We start from the raw sequence: 21762 nt of genomic DNA, 5'->3' as shown, positions 1-21762 counted from the left end.
ACTGCTTCCAGCGTATGTCACAGTCTTCAGCAGTAGCAGCATCTGAGGCTCCAATCACGGACTGGTGAGGGGGTTCGGCGGTAGGCCGGGGTGAAGTGGAGGCAGTATCTACTGGAGTTGGGGCAAAGCGCCCTGGGTCTGAACCAGTAGGCTGAATCGAGTGAGTGGTGGTGGCCCAGTGGGGGAGGGGCAAAAGCACGCCAAGCTTCCAACCATAGAGAATCAGAGTTCAGTCAGACTTTTGTTTCCGGGTCAAAGAGAAAGCGGCTGTGATTACTCACAAGCCAAGCAGGCTGAGAAGTCCAATCATCCCCTGGGCTAGGCTGTAGCATGAACAGTGTGTCCTGGAAGCAGTGCTACACTTTAAGAAGGAGTTAAAAGCCAAGAAATAGTAAGCCAAGATGAGTAGGCAGAGAAAGCAAAAGACCATCGAAAACTTCTTTGGGGGAAAGGTAGACCACAATACATCCTCAGAAGAGGAAGATAATAATGGGGTCAAAGCTTCCAAGAAAATATGAACTGGTCTCAGGCCATGGAAGCTCTCAAAAGGGACTTTGAAGAGAAAGTAGGAGAGATAGAATGAAGATGTACAGAAAGAGAGGAAGGAATGGAAAGAGAAATGAGAGCAATGCAGGAGAGTCATGAGAAAAAAGTCAACAGTTTGAAAAGCCAAATGGAAAAGGAGATTAAAAACTGTCTGCTGAAATAATTGCCTAAGAATTAGGATTGAACAAATGGAAGCTAGTGACCTTATGAGAAACCAAGACACAGTAAAGCAAATCCAATTGAATGAAAAAATAGAGGGCGATGTGAAATATCTCCTTGGAAAAACAGCTGACCTAGAAAATAAATCTAGGAGAGATAATTTGAAAATCATTGGACTACCTGAAAACCCTGACCAAAACAAGAGCTTAGACACCATCCTCCAAGAGATTGTGAGGGAAAATTGCTCGGATATTCTAGAAGTAGAAGCTAAAATAGAAATTGAAAGAATCCACCGATCACCTCCTGAAAGAGATCCCAAAAGGAAAACCTCCAGGAATATTATAGCCAAATTCCAGAACTCCCAGGTCAGGGAGAAAATATTGCAAGCAGCTAGAAAAAAGGAATTTAAATACTGCGGAGCTCCAATAAGGATAAAGCAAGATCTAGCAGCTTCTACATTAAAGGACCAGAGGGCATGGAATATGACATTCCAGAGGGCAAAGGAACTGGGACTACAGCCAAAAATCACATACCCAGCAAAACTAAGCATCATCTTTCAGAAGCAAACATGGAATTTCAATGAGAAAGAAGACTTTCAGGCATTTGTTATGAAAAGACCTGAACTGAATAGAAAATTTGACTTTCAAATACAAGACCCTGGAGAAGAATAAAAAGATAAACAGGAAAAAGATCTCATGAGGGATATTAAAAGATCAAACTGTTTATATTCCTACATGGGAAGATAATACTTCAAACTCATAAGAACTATCTCAATAAGGAATTAACAGAGGATACAGGTCTGAACTGAATTCAAAGGAATGATATCTGTAAAGCATTTATGTTTTGTTCTTTGTGGGGTGTCTTATGTCTGGGGCTGGATTTGGGCTTGGGGCCTCCTGGGTCCAGGGCTGGTGCATTGTCCACTGTGCCACCTAACTAACCCATAATGACATCTTTAAAATAGGGTTGAAGTGTAGGAGAAATAGACTGGGGGAGGGGGAAGGGGAGAGATGGTCTGGGGAGAGGTTGTTCACATGAAGGAAACAAGAAAAAAGCTTATGGAGGGGAGGGAAGAAGGGGAAGGGAATTGGGGAGTGAGTGAACCTTAATATCATCAAAATTGACTCAAAGAAGGACTAACATATATACTCAGGTGGGTATAGTAATATATTTTTGCCCTGAGGGAGGGGAGGGAGATAAGGGGGGTGGAGAGGGGAAGGAGGAAATGGCAGATTGGGGGAGAGAGCAGTAAAAGGCAAAATACTTTTGAGGAAGGTAAAGATGTTCTGCATAACTGCCCAAGTATGACATATTGAATTGCTTGATTTCATAGGGAGGGTTGAGAGAGGGAGGAAGAAAAATTGGAACATAAAATTAGCTCAAAGACCTTAAACTCATCAGAGTTGGCTCATGGAGAGAATAACATTCACACCCAGTTGGGAGGAGTAACCCTACAGAAAAGTATGAGGGGAAGAGGATAAGGAAGGAAGGGTGAAAAAAAAAAGGGAGTGCAGAGTAGGGGAGGGGACAGTCAGAAGTAAAACACTTTTGAGGAGGAATAGTTTAAAAGAAGATAGAAAATAGAGTAAATATCATGGGAAGGGAATAGGATGGAAGGAAATAGTTCATGATGATTGAATATAATGGCAAAACGTATGGTACCTACTTTGCTGGGCTAATATGAAGAAAATTCTTTGTCAAGTTTAAGGTACTTTATTTAGGTTATGATGAACAGGATACTATCAGAAAAACCTGGAAAGACCTACATGAACTGAAGCAGAGTGAAATGTACTATATACAAAATAACAGCAATAGTGTAAGATGATCTGCTGGGAAGCATGTGGTTATTTTCAGCAAGGCAATGGTCCAATATAACCCTGAAGGACTTATGAAAATGGCAACCCATCTACAGAGAAAGAAGTGATAGTATCTGAAAATAGATGGAAACACATTTTTTTCCTTTCTTTTTTTTTGGTGAGGCAATTGGGTTGGGTGGCTTGTCCAGGTCACATGGCTGGTGATGGTGTTGGGTGTCTGGGGCTGGATTTGAGCTCTGGTGCTCCTGATTCCAGGGCCGGTGCTCTGTCCACTGCACCACCTACCTGCCCCTGGAAACACATTTAAAAAAAAAAATTTTTTTCTCTTTGACAATTCCTCAATCTGAAGTTTTGGGAGTTTTTTGACTGTTTCCTTTCACAACCTAGCTAATGTGGGAATGTTTTCCATGACTACTCATGTATAACTTATTTTGAAATGCTTGAGTTCTAGTGGGTGGGGGGTGGGAATGGAGGAAGAAGAGAAGTTGGAGCACAATTTTTTTAAAAATTGATGTTAAAATTTGTTTTTACACATATTTTAGAAAACAACATTCTATTCAATTAAAAAAATAATAAATTGAGAAAAAAAAATGAACTGGAAAAGGAAATGGTGAACCACTCCAGTATCTTTGCCAAGAAAACCCCACAAGGAGTCAAAGTTGGACACTACTCAAACGATTGAATAACACCTTAACTGAATTTGTCCTAAAAGAACATCATATGATTGTCATAGCATCCAAAACCCCCAGTCTTCACATCTGTAAAATGAGAGGGCTAGATTAGGTGAGTTCTAACAGTTTCTTTCAGCTCTAAATCTAAGATCTTATAAAGGATATGAGGGGCGGCTAGGTGGCACAGTGGATAAAGCACCAGCCCTGGATTCAGGAGTTCCTGAGTTCAAATCCGGCCTCAGACACTTGAAACTCACTAGTTATGTGACCCTGGGCAAGTCACTTAACCCCATTGCCCCGTTTAAAAAACAAAAATAAAGGATATGAGGTTTGTCTTTAAAAAAACAATCCAGAGCACCCTGAATGTGAACTAGAAACAATAAAACATTGGGAGAGGTTTCTGGCAAGATTGTGGAATAAGATATGATATACAAGGCTTTTCATATTTCTCCCATAACCAAGATAATATATTACCTCAGAGTGACCTTTGAGAGGCAGAAATAATTAGAGGTCTAGGTAAAGCAGTTGTCTTAAGACAGCTTGAGAAGATCTCAGGAAAGACTCGACCTCTAAGGGCAGAGGTGAAATACAAACAGCAAGTCCTGGGGGCATCTGGGTTTGGGCTCACCTTCAGGAACTTTCACCTCATGGACAGTGTGGGAGAGTTGGACAACTAAGCAGGGGAAAATTGAAGGACACCAAGGCCCAGTTGTGCTGGTCAGACACAGTTCTAGGCTGTAGCTTTGGCTGAGGAGAAGTGAGGACACACCTGGTGAGTGTAGAACAGAGGGATGGGAACCTTCCTGACTGTGAGCACTTGGAGAAGACCAGAGTTCCTGGTTTTGGTTGCAGGGCAGAGCTTAAGTTTGCAGTTGCTGGAGGGACTGCAGGGAGCAGGAGTATTTGTGGTAACAGTATAGCTAGGTGTCCCAGCCATGGCTCAGGAATTGACAGGAGTACCTGAGTTCAGGCCCCCCAGACAGAGCTCAAAAAATAACAGTATAAAAAACCTCGACGCCTGAGGCATCATTCCCCCCACCTCAGTACTAGAATCTGACTACAATAATAAATAAGCCTCCAAAAAAAAAAAAAATGATGAGTAGGTAAAAGAGGAAGAACCTGACCATAGATAGATTACAGTGGGATAGAGAAGATATGGGTTCATACCCCGAAGAAGATAGTGATATTTTAAAAGCCACTCCTACTTAAAAGAAAAATGTCAAATGATCATAAGCCCAAAAAGAGTTCTTGGAAGAGCTTCAAAGGGACTTTAAAAATCAAATAAGAGAGGTTGAAGAAAAATTAGGAGAAAAAAATAAAAGCAATCCAAAAAAATTATAAAAAGAAAGTCAACTAATTGGAAAAAAAGATACAAAAACTTAAGAAAGAAAATAAAGTCCTTAAAAACTAGAATTGGCCAGGGAAACATAACATTATAAGACGCCAGGAAATAATAAAATCAAAAGAATGAAAAAAATAGACAAGAAAGTGAAATGTCTCATTAGAAAAACAACTGATCTAGAAAACAGATTGAGGAGAAATGATAAAAGACTTGTTGGACTACCTGAAAATTACTTTTTTTTTAAAGTCTAAATATGATTTTATAAGAAATTAAGGAAAATTGCCCTGAAGGTCTAGAACTAAGGGGTAACATAGAAATAGAAATTGAAAGAATCCACCAGTCACCACCTGAAAGAGATCCCAAGATGAAAACTCACATAAGTTTTAAGGGTCCCAGGCTAAGGAGAAAATATGGAATTATAGTCGGGCTAACACAAGATCTAGCAGTTTCTGCATTAAAAGGCCAAAGGACTTGGAACATTATATTTCAAAGAGCAAAGGAAATGGGTCTGTAACTAAGAATAAGTTACCTAGCAAAACTAAGAATAATCCTGAATTCGGGGCGGGGTGGGGGTGGGGGTGGGACAAATGGGACATTTAATGAATTGAAAGGCTTTCAGGTATTTGTAACAAAAAGATCAGACTCAATGGAAAATTTGACAAAAAAGATCCAGGAGAAACATAAGATAAACATTGGAGGCCAATTATAAAGGATTCAATAAGGTCACACTGTTTACTGTTACTTGAAAAAATGTTATCTGTACTCAGAATATTATCATTACTTGGACAGTTTGTAGATGGATGGATGGAAGCTTGGGGTTGAGTTGAGTGTGATAGGATAATTCTTTCAAAATAAAATTGGTAGGAAGAGGAAAAGTAGAGCACTTATACACAAATGAGACATGAATGGAAGAACTGTTCCAGTAGAAGCAGGTAGAAGTTGAAGGCTGGTAGTGCTGGAACCTTGGTTCGTTTTTTGAACTGGGTTAAAGAGGGAATAACATCTAGAAAGGTATAAAGTCTTCTAAATTATAAAGAAATAGGAGGATGAGGGGACAGGATAAAGGAAGGACTTTTAGAAGGGGGTGTAGATGAAGTAGGAGGGTGGGAGAGGATAAGGCTGATTTTTAGAGGGATTGGTAGATTAAGGGATAGGAGGGTAAAATGAGAGAATAAGGGAGGTATTCTTTAAAAAGATGGCAGTTCAGGAGATAGTGGTTGGAAGCAAATCAAATGTATGAGGAGAGATAGAGTTAAAAGAGAGGGTAAGAAGGATAATAGTGAAGAAAAATAGGATGGAAGGAAATACACAGCTAGTAATTACAACTGAGAATGTGAATGGAATGAACTCACCCATAAAACAGAAATGGATAGCAGAATGGATTAAAACCTGACAATATGTTGCTTACAAGAAACAAATGCACACAGTTAAAATAAAGGACTGGAGTAGAATTTATTATGCTTCAGCTGAGGTAGCCATCACCTGAGACTAAATTTAAGGCTAAATAGATTTAATTAAAAGAGATAAACAGGGAAGCTAAATTATGATAAAAGTTACCATAGAAAGTTAAGGAGGTGAATAGAATCTTAGATAAGATAGATAGATATGATAGATATCTGGGGAAGACTGAATGAACAGTACATGGAACCTTTACAAAAATTGAACATATGCTAGGGCAGAAAAACAAAAACATTAAATGCATCCTTTTCAAATCACAATAAAATTATTTACAATGAGGGACCATGGAAACAGATTTAAAACTAAAGATTAAACAATCTAATCTTAAAGAATGAGTGTGTTAAAGAACAAATTGTAGAAAAAATAATTTCATTAAAGATAATGTCAACAATGAGTACATATCAAAAACGTATGGGATGCAGCAAAAGCAGTAATCAGAAGGATAATTATATCTCTAACTGCTTATATTAGTAAAATAGAGAAAGAGCAGACCAATGACTTAGGTATGCAATTTTTAAAGACATGGGGAAAAAACAAATGAAAAATCCCCAATTTAACACTAGATTGGATAATCTTAAAAACTAAAGGTGAGATAAATAAAACTGATTGTAAAAACACCATTGAATTAACAAGTGAAACCAGAAGTTGGTTTTATTTTTTAAAAAAACAAAGTTGATAAACCATTGGTTAAAGTGATTAAAGAAAAGAGAGAAACCAAATTGCTAGTATTAAAAATTTCTGACTTTTTTTTTAAATGAGGCAATTGGGGTTAAGTGACTTGCCCAGGGTCACACAGCTAGTCTAAGTGTCTGAGGCTGGATTTGAACTCAGGTACTCCTGACTCCAGGGCCAGTGCTCTATCCACTGCGCCACCTAGCTGCCCCGCTAGTATTAAAAAGGGTGAATATACCACTAATGAAGGCGAAATCAAAGCAATGATAAAGTTATTTTGCTCAATTATATGACAGTAAATTTAACAATTTAAGTGAAATGGAAGAATATTTACAAAAATATAAACTGCCTAGATTAACAGAAAAGGAATTAGAATATCTAAATAAACCTATTTTAGAAAAAGCAGTTGAATAGGCCATAAATGAGCTTCCTAAGAAAATAGTATCAGGACCAAATGGATTTACAAGTGAATTCTACCAAACATTTAAAGATCAGCTAATCCCAATATTAAATTATTTGGAATAATAGGCAAAGTCCTACCATACTTAAAAATATCATACTGATATCTAAATTAGGAAGAGCACAAACAGAAACACAGACCAATTTCATTAATGGATATGGATGCAAAAATCCTAAAATAAAATACTATCATGGGAAACTACAACAAGATAATACAAAGATAATACATTGTGCTCAAGTGGGATTTATACGAGGAATACAGGGATGTTTAACTTAAGGAAAATTCATTAACATAACTATATCAAGCAGCAAAAGTAACAGAATCATGATTATATCAATATATACAGAAAAGGCTTTTGATAAAATATAACATTCATTCCTATTAAAGAGATTTTTCCTTAAAATGGTACAAACCTTCGGGGCAGCTAAGTGGCGCAGTGGATAGAGCACCGGCTCTGGAGTCAGGAGTACCTGAGTTCAAATCCGGCCTCAGACACTTAACACATATTAGCTGTGTGACCCTGGGCAAGTCACTTAACCCCAATTGCCTCACTAATAATAATAATAATAAATGGTACAAACCTTCTACCTAAAACCATCAGCAGGCATTATTGGAAATGGGAATAAGCTATAAGCCTTCCCAGTAAGATCAGCAGTAAAACAATGATTGTCAAAAGAAACTGAAAGAATCAGAATGGACAATAAAATTATCCATTTTTGTAGATGATAAAGTGATATACTTGGAAAATTCCAAAGATTCGACTGAAAAGTTAGTGTAAACAATAATTGGCAATGTAGCAGGATATAAAACCTATATAAATCATCAGCATTTCTATATATCACCAACAAAACCCTACAAGAAGAGATAGTAAGAGATACCCCATTTAAAATAACTGTAGACTACATAAAATACCTAGGATATGCCTACAAACCCAGGAAATACATGAACATCATCATAAAACACTTTTTATACAAATAAAGTCAAGTTTAACTAGAGAGAGATTGTTCATGAGTAGGCAGAGTCAATATAATAAAAATGACAATTTTACATAATCTTATTTATTCAATGCCATCCCAATTAAATTACAAAAATTATTTTACTGAATGAGAAAAAATAATTTAAAAATTCATCTGGAAGAATAAAAGGTCAAGAATGTAAAAGGAATTAATAAAAAATGTAAAGGAAGTAGGTTTGGCAGCATCAGATCTTTACTATAAGGCAACAGTTATCAAAACTGTCTGGTACTAGGTAGATCAGTGGAACAGAATAGACCTACAGTACATGGTAGTGAATGATTATAGTAACCTTGTATTTGACAAATGTGAAGATTTAAGCTTTTGGGATAAGAATTTATTATTTGGGGGGCAGCTAGGTAGCTCAGTGAATAAAGCACCAGCCTTGGATTCAAGAGGACCTGAGTTCAAATGTGGCCTCAGACACTTGACAATTACTAGCTATGTGACCCTCATTGCCCTGTTAAAAAGAAAGAAAGAAAGAAAAGAAAAGAATTTATTATTTGGTAAAAATTATTGGAAAAGCTGGACAACATTTGGTAGAAATTGGGCATAAACCATTATTTTACACCATTTACCAAGATAAGGTCAAAATGGATACATGACAGCTACAGACAGGCAGATAAGAAAATTAGAAGAACATAGAACATATTACCTATTAGACTTATGGATAGGAGAATAATTTATGAACAAGAGATAGCAGAACGAGGAATAAAATGAATCATTTTGATTACATTAAATTTAAAAGGTTGTGTATAAATAAAACCAACGTAGCCAAGATTAAAAGGAAAATAGAAAATTGGGAGAAAAATTTTATGGTTTCTCAGATAAAGGTCTAATTTCTCAAATATACAAAAAACTCTGTTAAATTTATAATAATACATGTCATTCCCCAGTTGATAAGTGGTCAAAGGATGTGAACAGGCAGTTTTTTGATGAAGAAATAAAAACAATCTATAGACATATTTTAAAATGCCCTAAATCACTATTGATTAGAGAAATACAAATTAAACAACTTTAAGTTATCATCTCACACTTATCAGATTAGCTAAAATGATAGACACTAATTCACTATTGGTGGGACTGTGAACTGATCCAACCATTTTGGAGAGGAACCTACAATTATTCCAGTTATTAAACTGCCTATACTCTTTGACCCAGCAATACCACTATTAGGTCTGTATCCCAAGGTGATCAGGAAAAATAGGAAAAGAAACCTATATGTTCTAAAGTATTTTGTAGCAGCTCTTTCTGTCATTTCAAAGAACTGGATATTGAAGGGATGTCTGTCAATTGGGCAATGGATGAACAAGTTGTAGTATATGATTTGTTTTTGTTTTGTTTAGCAGGACAATGAGGGTTAAGTGACTTGCCCAGAGTTACACAGCTAATAAGTGTTTGAGGCTGGATTTGAACTCAGGTCCTCCTCAATCCAGGGCTAATGCTTTATCCACTGCACCACCTAGCTGCCCCCTGTAGTATATGATTGTTATAGAATACTATTTGTGCTATAAAAAATGATGAGCTGGTAGATTTTAGAAAAACATGGAAAGATTTGCATGAAATAATGAGTGAAATGAGCAGAACCAAGAGAACATTGTATACAGTAACAGCAATATTGTTCTAAGAACAATTTTGAGCTACTGTCATTTTGAATATTATAAATCTTCAAATAACTACAGAGGACAAGGAAAAGAACTGAAAAATAAAAGTATGTATTGTATGGTTTTACATACACACATTTGTGTCTAATGTTAACTTCCAGAGTAGCGTGGGAAGAGAGGAAGAAAAAAAATTAAAAGTACGCAGAGAGGGGGTGGCTAGGTGGGCACAGTGGATAAAGGTACCGGCCCTAGATTCAGAAGTACCTGAGTTCAAATCTGACCTCGGATACTTGACACTTACTAGCTCTGTGACCCTGGGCAAGTCACTTAACCCCCCATTGCCGCACCAAAAAAAAATTTTTTTTTTTTAAAGTACATAGCAGAGAGGGGGCAGCTAAGTGGTGCAGTGAATATAGCACTGGCCCTGAATTCAAGAGGACCTGAATTCAAATCCGACCTCAGACACTTGACACTTTACTAGCTGTGTAACCCTTGAGCAAGTCACTTAATCCTCATTGCCACCTCCCCCCCCCCCGAAAAAAAAAGTACACAGCAAAGAACAAAAGAAAACTTAAAGGGAAGCAAAGAAATCAGGATAGCTTTGAAAAAATGTGTAGTATTATAACATTTTAAAAAAAAAATAAGTGTGAGATGGGAATTTAAGGTTTTATTTTGAGTCCCTCATTTTATGTTGTGCTATATACATAGAAATGTTTTTTGTTCTTTTTGTATTGAAGTTCAAAATAAATATTTTAAAAATAAAGTAAAACATTGGACTTATCTCCATATTAGTACTTCAGTGATCTGTTCCAGGCACTCTTTTACAATATATGTATGTATGTGTGTATGTGTGTGTGTATGTGTGTAGCACACTAGAGGTTATAGATCAGGATGAGGCCATACAAAAAATTAGTTAAAATGTGTCCTAATTTGTAATCATTGTAATGTTCATTATAGCATGGCATAATGAAAAGAGTACTTGATTTTGAACCAGAGATTTACATTGGGATTCTGGCTCAGCTATGTTTTAGCTTTAGAGTTTAGGAAAGTTACTTTCCCTTTATGGGCTACAGTCTCATCATTATAACGAGGAAATGAGCCTTGATCCAGGGACATCCTGGTTTTTCAGTTCTAATTCACATGATCAAAAAATTAATGCAGGCTGAGTGAATTTAGTTAATCACACATAGTTTCAATACAATTCACTTATAAGATTGTAAACATATTATATGTGACAACAGTAAGTTACTACAACATTAGTGAGAAGCAAGGGATTAGTATATATTGACCTATTTAATTATGTGTGCTAGCTAAATAGATTGATCCTTAAAAGTTCCATCTATTTCTAAATTCTGTGAACTCTAAATATTCAAATACTTGAAAATAATGATAAATATGTAAAGTTCAATATTATTAGTTACCCCGAGTAGTCAAATACCCTACTTCCCAGGGTTTTTATTAGAAAAGTACTTTTTAAACAATCAAACACTACATAAATGTGAACTGTGATATGTGAGACTTGGAGGAAATTGATGAACATTTCAGTCATGTGTCTTTTAACCAAAGTTGTGAATCCAGTATTTCCAGCACAAGCTAGGCTATGAAGAAAAGATTGTCCTTGTGGGGATCCAGCCTGGTACAGCAGAAAGAACACTGTTTCAGAAATAAGAAGGCCTGGATTCAAATCTCACTTCTGTTGCTTACTACCTTAATGATTTTGATACATCTTTCCTTTGGACCCTAACTTTCTCATCTTTAAAATGAAGTAGTTCTATTAGATGACCCTAATTACTAAGGTCCCTTCCAACCCTATTGATCATCCCTAGATTATGGTTAGGTCTGATAGAAATACAAGAGCATGCAAAAGATCTGTGATTTCATCATTATAAGGATCTTCTCACATGGAAGGTCCTTCCACCAAGGAAAATCCTTTTCCTTCTATGGCTTAATAAATAAGTCCTTGGAGTTTCTTCAGGCACATAGTATTTGAATGACTTCCTCAAGGTCATATAGCTATGTTAGAGGAGAAATTTAAGCTTGGCTTTCCTTACTCTAAGCCCAACACTATCCACTATGCCACTAGGGTATCATGTAGGTGATAGGGAAATGAGTAAATTGGAAATACAATTTGCTACCCTGATGTTTTAACTTTATAGCTGTGTGGTTCTCTTTGGGGAATACTGAAATAATGAGGCAAATGTGAAGCTTTTGCTTCCAGATAAGTTTATTCAAGAAAAGATTTTTGTTTATTGTGATGCCTTAAAATTTTGTTGGTGATCATTTTCCTATAGAAGCAAAGGATCTCAATTTATATATGATTTATTTTTAGCTGTCAGTTTTCCAAAGTGACAACTGGAGCTTTTAGCATACTAATTACAACACATTTTTCCACATGTCAGGCTTCAGTTCTTTTAAAACATTTTTGATATTTGCTAAACACCTAGTTCCAATAACCTGGGGGGGGGGAGGAGAGAAAGAGCAGCCTAACCCTATACTTTAAAATTGCTGGCATGCTAGGGAAAAGAAAGGTCATTATTCATTATTTGTTAGGTTAGCTTCTGGAGTTGCATGGTAAATCCCCTTACTAAGGTAACACATTTACTAAACATGCTAGTTCATTCTAAAGATTGGATTGTCTCAGACAGACAGCCTTTAAGTTGTTGGACCATCTGATGACTTGATTGGCAGCAGTTCCATACACAACTCTGCATGGCATAGTATGTCAGTCAACAAACAACCTGGATTCTGCAAAGTCGTACTTGTTTTAATTGTCCAGTAACCATCTTGGTTACAAGAATCAAACTGTTAAAGTGGAAGAGTGGAGCTAGCAAAGATAGTTAAAAGATGCAGATAATTCTCCCTAGAGAGTCACTCCATATAGTTTTAATTCTATAGAGTAAGGGAATGTGTTGATTAAAAAAATTAAGTATTTTCAGTGGAATTAAGAATGTTTCAACAGGCAAGGTAATCCAATTATAATTTATTACATTGTCATCTGAATATATTTTAAAGGTATTATTTGTTCTGTTATTTTCTTATGAATACCTTTTCACTCTTCCTCTTTTGGTTTTCTGAAACAAGCCAAGAAAGAGTGTAATTAATCAGAGTTCATTATGTCATTGCATCCTCTTAAAAGAGATATATTTCTTAACTCATATACAGGCTTTTGTACTTTATGCTATGCAAAACAGCATGGAGTGTATAATTGAGAAGGTATTTGGATAATGTCTAGAATATAAATACATAAATGGTTAAAATTTATTTCTAAAGCTTCTTCCTTTTGTAAGATATTCCCTTACATATTAACCTATTAATTTATTTTTCTTTTTTCTTCTCCAGTTGATGGGTATTGAAATTGAAACAAAGTATGGAGGGACAGGAGCTTCATTTTTTTCCTCCATCCTAGCAATAGAGGAATTAGCAAAGGTTGATGCATCTGTATCTGTTTTATGTGACATCCAGAATACATTAATCAATACATTGATTAGAAAGTGTGGGACAGAAGAACAAAAGGCAACCTACTTAACCAAGCTGGCCAAAGACACAGTGAGTTTAAAAAATTTTTCAAATTAATTACCTTTTTCAAAAATTAAGAATATTTCTATTTTTCAAAATCAACAAATAACTTTTAAAAAAACTAAGCAACAAGCTAATGTTTTAATCTGAAATATTTTCTTGTGATTAAACAGTTGAGTTTTTTTTTCTATACAAATACCATTTCTTGTTAAAGAATTAAACAAAGGACCTTTCTGAATATAGCCAGTTCTCACTTAATAGTAAGTGTAATGTAATGTGATTCCAAAGAACTCACCTCATGAGACTACACTTGGTACTGCCACCTCTTTGGCTTTACAGCCCCTCAAGCCAGAGTGGCTTCAGTTCCTGGCGTCCCCCCGCAGTTTGAGTTACTTCATTGTCTAGGGGAGGACCCCTAGCTGAGGGCTATAACAGATTCAATTGAAGTTGCCCTTGCTTGATGGGAACCAGAGCTAGGACTAGTGCAGGGTCCTTCTGCCCTATCTCTTATCTCCCCACAATCTGTCTAGTGTGAATTTACATAACACAAGAAGTGTCTCTATTGAAATTATGTTCAGTAAATTACTTTAAATCTTCTGCTGCAGAGCCAAGATAATAGAGTAGAAGCACTCAGCTGATCTCTCCAAAAATTCCCCTCCAAACAACTTTAAAATAACTCTTCAAGCCAAATTCTGGAGTAGCAGAGCCAACAAAAGTTCGGGGTGAGACATTCTTCCAGTCAAACACAACTTAGGAGGTTGGGTGGTAGAGGCTGATTCAGAGTCTATGTGGATAAAACACTGGCAGTGGAACTAGGTGGTGGCAATAGAAGCAGCAGCAGCTTTAGGAGCTATCAAACCAGAGATGATAAGGGGACCTGACAATTAGTCATATAGAGATTACAGGGAACCAGAGATTTACATTGGGATTCTGGCTCAGCTATGTTTTAGCTTTAGAGTTTAGGAAAGTCACTGCTGGCACTGGACAAAGAATTGGATACTGTTTGGAAAATTCATTACCTATACCCACTTTTGGATCATTTTTCAAGGGGAGAGTACTTTTGGTCATGAGGGAACAGGGATCCTGAGGAACAGTATTACTTCCAGTCCCAAGGGAGCAGGAACCTTGAGGAGCAGTATTGATTGCAATCCCAAGGAATCAGGGGCCCTTTCTATTTAAGGACCAGAGTAAAGACCAGCAGAGGAGTGATCATACCTCTCTCCACATCACACCACCCTGGAAACACTGAAAACTTCCAAACCTCCCAGAACTAGCTCTGAAGACAGAAGTATGGAAAAAGCCTACATTTGGGGACAGTAGTCCTACCTTCCCACTCCACACCAGCAATAGAGCCCAACTGTAATATAAAGTTCAAAATCAAGAAATAGGGTGGCAAAAAAAGAACCTGACCACAAAAGCTACTATCGTGACAGGGAACATCAAGACACAAACTCAGAAGACAAGTTAAAACAGCTACAAGCAAATTTCAAGGGAAAATGTGAATTTGAAACAAGAATTCCTAGAAGTGATGAAAAAATTATTTTCACAATCAAATAAGAGTGGTAGAGGTAAAATCGGATAAAGAGATGAGAGTGAAAGAAGGAAATTATGAAAAGACAACAGCATAGCAAAAGAGGTGCAAAAAATACTGAAGAAAATAATACTTTAAAAAGCAGAATTGGCCAAATGAAAAGAGGTACAAAAGCTCACTGAAGAAAGTTAATTCCTAAAAATTAGAATTGGACAAATGGAAGCTAATAACTCCATGAGACATCCAGAAGCAATAAAAATAAAGTCAAAAGAACAAAAAAATATATAAGAACATGTGAAATACCTCATTAGGAAAACACAACTGACCTTGAAAATAGATTAAAAGGAGATAATTTAAGATTATTGGATTACTAGAAAGTCATGATCAAAGAGAGAGCCTAGATAGCGTATTTCAAGAAATTATCAAGGAAAACTGCTTTGATATCTTAGAATTAAAGGGTAAAATAGAAATGGGAAGAATCCACCAATCACCACCTGAAAGTGATCTCAAAATGAAAACTCCAAGGAATTTTATAATCAAATTCCAGAGCTCCCAGGTCAAAAAAGAAATACTTCAAGGATTCATAAAGAAATCGTTCAAATACTCAAAGACATAGTCAGGATCACACAAGATTTAGCAGCTACCACATTAAAGGCGTAAAGGGCTTGGAATATGATAATCCAGAAAGTAGAACAGCTGAGATTACAGCCAAGATTAACCTACTCAGCAAAACTAAGTATAATCCTTCAAAGAAAAAAATGGATGACTGTCAAGTATTCCTGATGAAAAAAACAGAGTTGATTAAGAAATTTGACTTTCAAATACAAGACTTAAGAGAAGCATAAAAAGGTAAACATGGAAGAGAAATCATAAAGGACTCTATGATGTTAAACTGTTTAAAATAAAAAAGAATTTTAAAATTAAATTAAAATTAAAATGAGAAGATGTTACATGTAACTTTCTAAGAATTTTATCATTATAAGGGCAGTTGAAAGGATTCTTCATAGAGGGTATAGGAGTGAGTTGATTATATTGGGATGATTTTTTTAATGGACAGATGAGAAGGATAGATACCTTGGGAGTAGGGGGAAAGGAGAGGAAGAATGGGGAAAATTATCTCATATAAAAGAGGTGTGCAAGAAAGCATTTACAATAGGAGGGGAAATGGTGGGGAGGTTATACTTACACTAACACTTAAACCTCACTCTCATCTAAATTGGTTCAAAGAGGGAACTTACATACACACACACATATATACATATGTGTATATATATATACATATATGTATATATATGCGTATGGGGGAGTGGTGATAAAAGATGGATAAAGGAAGACACTGGTCAGAAGGAAAGCAGCCTTTAGAAGGACAGGATAAAAAGAGAGAAGGATAAAAGAAAATGGGATGAAGGGCAATGCACAGTTAATAATCATAGCTGAATGTGAATGGGATAAATTCACCCATAAAACAAGTAGATATCAGAATGGATTAGAAGCCAGAATCCAACAAAATGTTGTTTACAAGAAACACAATTGAAACAGATAAACATACAAAGAGTTGAAACAAGGGGCTGGAGTATCACTCTTTGCAGATGATATGATGATATGCTTAGAGAACCCTAGAAAATCAACTAAAAAGCTAGTTGAAATAATTAACAACTTCAAGCAAAGTTGCAGGATATAAAATGAATCCACATAGATCATCAGCTTTTCTGTATACAACCAACACAACCCAGCAGCAAGAGAAAGAGAAATCCCATTTAAAATAACTAAAAAAACCCAGGGACAACATGAACACAGTTACAAAACATTTTCCATGAGAATAACAACAGATTTAAACAATTGGAGAAACATTACTTGCTCATGAGTAGGCTGAGTGAATGTAATAAAAATAACAGTTCTTACATATATTTACTTTTGTTTCTGTTTTGTGGGGCAATGAGGGTTAAGTGACTTGCCCAGGGTCACATGGCTAGTAAGTGTCAAGTGTCTGAGGCTGGATTTGAACTCAGGTCTTCCTGAATTCAAGGCAGTACTTTATCCACTGCGCCACCTAGCTACCCCCCCCGTATATTTACTTATTCAGTGCCATAGTAATCCAACTTCCAAAAAATTATTTTATAATTAGAAAAAATAATAAAATTCATCTGAAAAAAAAGTGAAGAATATTAAGGGAATCAATGAAAAAATGTGAAGGAAGGTAGCTTAGCAGGACCTGATTTCAAATTATATTACAAAGTGGTAATCATCAAAACAATCTGGTACTACCAAAGAAATAGAGTGATGGGTCAGTAGAATAGATTAGGTACATAATACACAGTAGTAAAGTGACCATAGTAATCGAGTGTTTAATAAACCTAAAGAGCCAAACTTTTATGGTAAGAACTCACCATTTGACAAAAATTGTTGGGAAAAATAGAAAGTAGTTTGGAAGAAAATAGAAATATATCAATGCCTCATACCATATACCAAGATTAAGTCAAATAGATTAATTAAAACTATAAAATAGATGAAGTATTCAAACATAAAGTGTGATATTATAAGTAAATTGAGGAGCATGCAAAAATGTACCTGTCAGATCTATGGATAAGGGAGAGTTTGTGACCAAACAAAAAATAGAGCTGATCACAAGAAGTAAAATGGATAATTTTAGATAAAAATGGAAATTAAAAGGGGTTTTTTTGCACAAACAAAACTAATGTAGCCAACATTAAAAGGAATGCAGGGAACTGGGAAAGAAATTTTGCAGCAAATTTCTCAGATAAAGGTCTCATTTCTAAAATATATAAGGAATTAAATTTATAAGAATACAAGTCATTCCCCAATTGAGAAATGGTCAAAGAATATGAACAGGCAGTTTTCAAAAGAAGAAATCAAAACTATCAATAGTCACATGAAGATGCTCTAAGTCATTACTGGTTAGAGAATGTAAATTAAAACAACTCTGAGATACCTCTTCATTCACACCTGTCATATTGGCTAACTTGACTGAAAAGGAAAATGACAAATGCTGGAGGAGATGTGGAAAAATTGGGACAATAATGCAGCACTGGTGGAGTTGTGAACTGGTCCAACCATTCTGGAGAACTATGGAACTATGAATTTGGAACTATGCCCAAAGGGCTATAAAACTCCCTCCCCACTGACCCAGCAATACCACTATTTTGTCCCAAAGAGATCAAGGAAAAGGGCCTATTTGTTAAAAAAATATTTATAGCAGCTCTTTTTGTGATGAAAAATTAGAAATTGAGGGGATTTCCATTAGTTGGGGAATGGCTGAACAAGTTGTGGTATATGATTATGATAGAATACTATTATGGACTCATGCGGAGTGAAGTGAGCAAAACTAGAAGAACATTGTATTTAATAACAGAAATATTGTAAGGATGATCAACCGTGAAAGGCTAAGCTATTCTGATCAAGACAGCTACAAATGACCCATAATGAAAATTTCCTCTGGAGAGAGGACTGATGAACATGGAGTTCAGATTGAAGTACACTCTTTGAACCTTATTGTGTGTTATCTTTTACAACATAGCTAATATGGAAATATGTTTTATGTGACTTCACATGTATAATATATTGTTTGCTTTCTCAATGGGTGGGGAAGGGAAGGAAAGGAGAGAATTTCTAACTTGAAATTTTAAAAAATCAATGTTAAAAATAGTTTTACTTGTAATTGAGACATATTTAGTGAAATAAAAATATCAGAGTAAGTTAATAAGTATCACAATAAATAATTTCCATTCACTAAAAAAAGTTACCTTGAGGTAGCTGTAGAAAATAGTGGAAATAGCACCATTCTGGGAATCAAAAAGTCTAAATTTCATCTTGGCTCTATGGCTCACCATGTCACATAGAATCTCCCACTTATAGTTTACATCATATATATGCTCACAATTAATTCATCAGGGACCATAGTCACTGACAGTCTTCTATTGAAGTCATGCAGAATTGCTGGAAAACTCTCCATGTTAAAAAGACGGGCCTTGATTTTAATGAGAAATTTGTGTTAAAAGCACTGTCTAAATTCCCGAGAGTGATCTAACTCACTCTCCTGACCGATTCTGAACTCAGTTCATCATTCACCTGTAGTGCCTGTCCCAAGATACCAGTACTTGAGGTCCAGCTTTATGGGTTGCCCCATTCATCCGCATATCTAGGCTAGGCCATTGGCATTCTCTATCCTGTTGTTTTTTTTTAGTAAACAATCAGCTCTATTGGGGTTTTGTATTCTCTATAATTTAGTGAGTTGTATAATTCTAAAGATGTGTTCTCCTCTGAAGTGTTGTTTGTAAAAAGCCTTCCTGTTCCTTTCTCATGTCCTGATCAAATATGCCCTCAGTGCTCATGTAGATTATTCTCATAAAGATTTCTAGAGCTATAGAAAACAGTGGCATATGGGTCAGTATTTAAGATTTTCATTTTCATCTTTTATTTGCAATAATATGCTGGCTGATGTGGCTTCTTCTGTCTACCTTGTTATGTCAATTGATTTATATTGGATAAACTTACTTGGAATGTGATGATCATCTGTATCAAATCTATTAATTTCCCATTTTTTGGTCATTAACTTGTTTGAATAAGTCAAGTGGTAATTTCCTCAATTGTATATCATGTCTTGGCTATTTTATATTTTTCTGCTTTGGTATTATATTGGTATACTTTGTATTATATTTGCTTTTATATTTTTCTGCTTTCCTTTTTTGTTCTAAAAAGTGAATATGCAACTGTAACAGCTGATTCAGTAATGACTTCTACATCAGTAACCTGATATTTCATGTGTGTTAAAATATAATCATTTATATTTCTTGTGATATTCACATTCTGATTATGTTCACATAGTCCAACATCTCCCAGCTTCCTTCTTCATTCATTCATTCATTCATTCTCACTCATCTATTTATTCACCCATTCAGCTATTAATTAATTAATTTACTTATTCCTTCATGTATTTATTCCTTCATTTATTTGCTTATTTATTATTTAGAATTTTCCCCAAGTTACATGTAAAAACACATTTTCACATCAATTTAAAAAACTTTGTGTTCCAAATTCTCTTCCTCCCTCCTCACCCCTCCTTAAGAAATCACACAATTCAATATAAGTTACAAATGTGCAGTCAAAGATACAAGGTAAGTTTGGGGTTTTGGGGGGAGGGGCAATGAGGATTAAGTGACTTGCCCAGGGTTACACAGCTAGTAAGTGTCAAGTGTCTCTCAGCTTCCTTCTTGATAAAGTAATTCGTTTAATATAGGCATGAGTCTTTTGTGTATAGTCTTCCAGCCAGTGACCTATTATATTTTATACCCTGAACCATGTTTTTCAACATATTTTCACTATTTCTTCCATTCCCATTTCTACATAGAAGTCTCCAAATATTAAAGTATATGTTGATTTACCGTGGGTATATATTAAAAATCAAAATCATTATATTTTTAGTCAAAACTGTTTTCCAATGCCATTAGGTAGTAACTTCTAATGTATACTCTTGATCCATTTTCTGTAATAAGTAAAGTTATTTTGATTTTTACATTTATTTATTTCTATGGCTACTAAGGTTCTCACAGATATTTATTATGGTAAAATATGAAAAATAATTATTAGAAAGAATAACATTGTTTTAAAATAATTTCTGCATAATTTTTTAAATGACTAACATATTACTTTCCAAATTTCTCTTATAAAAACAAATTTCTCAGAAATTTATATAAAATATAAATATATTAAAATCTGAATCTTTGTTTTCTTGAATATGTAGATAGGAAGTTTTTGCCTTTCTGAGGCTCAGGCTGGCAGTGATGCATTTGCTTTAAAGACTAAAGCTGAGAAGAAGGGAGACTATTACACCATCAATGGGTCCAAAATGTGGATTAGCAATGCAGAATATGCAGGAGTTTTTCTGGTGATGGCAAATGCTAATCCTAATATGGTAAGTTTAAAGATGAAAATTCTACTTTCATTTTTTTTCTTATTCTTTTTCCATTGAAATGCTATGGTGGGGCAGCTAGGTGGCAGGGCGGCTAGGTGGCACAGTGGATAAAGCACCAGCCCTGGATTCAGGAGTACCTGAGTTCAAATCTGGTCTCAGACGCTTGACACTTACTAGCTGTGTGACCCTGGGCAAGTCACTTAACCCCTGTTGCCCCGCAAACAAAACAAAACAAAACAAAATAGAAGAGATGCTATGGCAATTGTGTGGTTTATTCTTAGAAAGGCTGAATCTAGAACTGGAAGTTACCTTAGAAGTCATCCAGTCTAGCTTCTTTATACAGAAAAAGAAACTGAGGCTCATAAAGGTTGAATGCTGTGATCAAGGTAACAGATTGGTTGATTGTTGTCCTTTGTTCTTGAAGAGGAACAAAATGTCATATTATGTTGGGGTCAAGATACAGTGTGTTCAACGGTAACTAAGTGGTGCAGTGGATAGAGCACCGGCCCTGGATTCAGGAGGACCTGAGTTCAAATGTGGCCTCAGACACTTGACACTTAATAGCTGTGTGACCGTGGGCAAGTCACTTAGCCCCAATTGACACACACACACACACACACAAGATATAGTGTGTCCAGTTGTAGCTGATGAGATCAGTGCAAGCTCAGAAGGCTTTACCACAGGTCAGGTATAAATAGTTCATATAAACATTTGGAGTAGAGATGTCTCTAACATAAGTAACATAGATAATAAGTAGGAGGACCAAGATTTGAACCAATGATTCTAAATCTAGTGTTCTTTCACAGGTTGAATAGTCTGTTTTAAATCCTGGCTCTGTTCAGTGTTTAGCATGGGAACTTGAGTTTTCTTACCTCTAAACTGGCTTTACCTGCTGTATAGGTTTATAAGGATCATAACCAATGAAAAAGCATTTTTAAATGCTTACTATGTACAAAGCACTGAGCTGAGTGCTAGTTACATATGCAAAAGTGAAGACAGTCTCTTGACTAAAGAAGCTTACATTATAATTGAGAAAACATATAT

The 21762-nt window shown here is 35.7% G+C and overlaps 1 protein-coding gene across 1 annotated transcript in view; it reads left to right on the top strand.

Moving 5' to 3' along the window:
* The window catches only part of ACADSB (acyl-CoA dehydrogenase short/branched chain), a 53080-nt gene that overhangs the window by 13302 nt on the left and 18016 nt on the right, over positions 1–21762 (top strand). The window contains 2 exon segments of the mRNA XM_043985567.1: positions 13082–13288; positions 20548–20718. Of these exon segments, the coding sequence (XP_043841502.1) occupies positions 13082–13288; positions 20548–20718 (378 nt within the window).

This window comes from Dromiciops gliroides, chromosome 2, assembly GCF_019393635.1.
Source record: "Dromiciops gliroides isolate mDroGli1 chromosome 2, mDroGli1.pri, whole genome shotgun sequence".
Classification (NCBI taxonomy): Eukaryota; Metazoa; Chordata; class Mammalia; order Microbiotheria; family Microbiotheriidae; genus Dromiciops; species Dromiciops gliroides.
The sequence above is the reverse complement of the archived record's forward strand: the minus strand, read 5'-3'. Positions and strand labels throughout refer to the sequence as shown.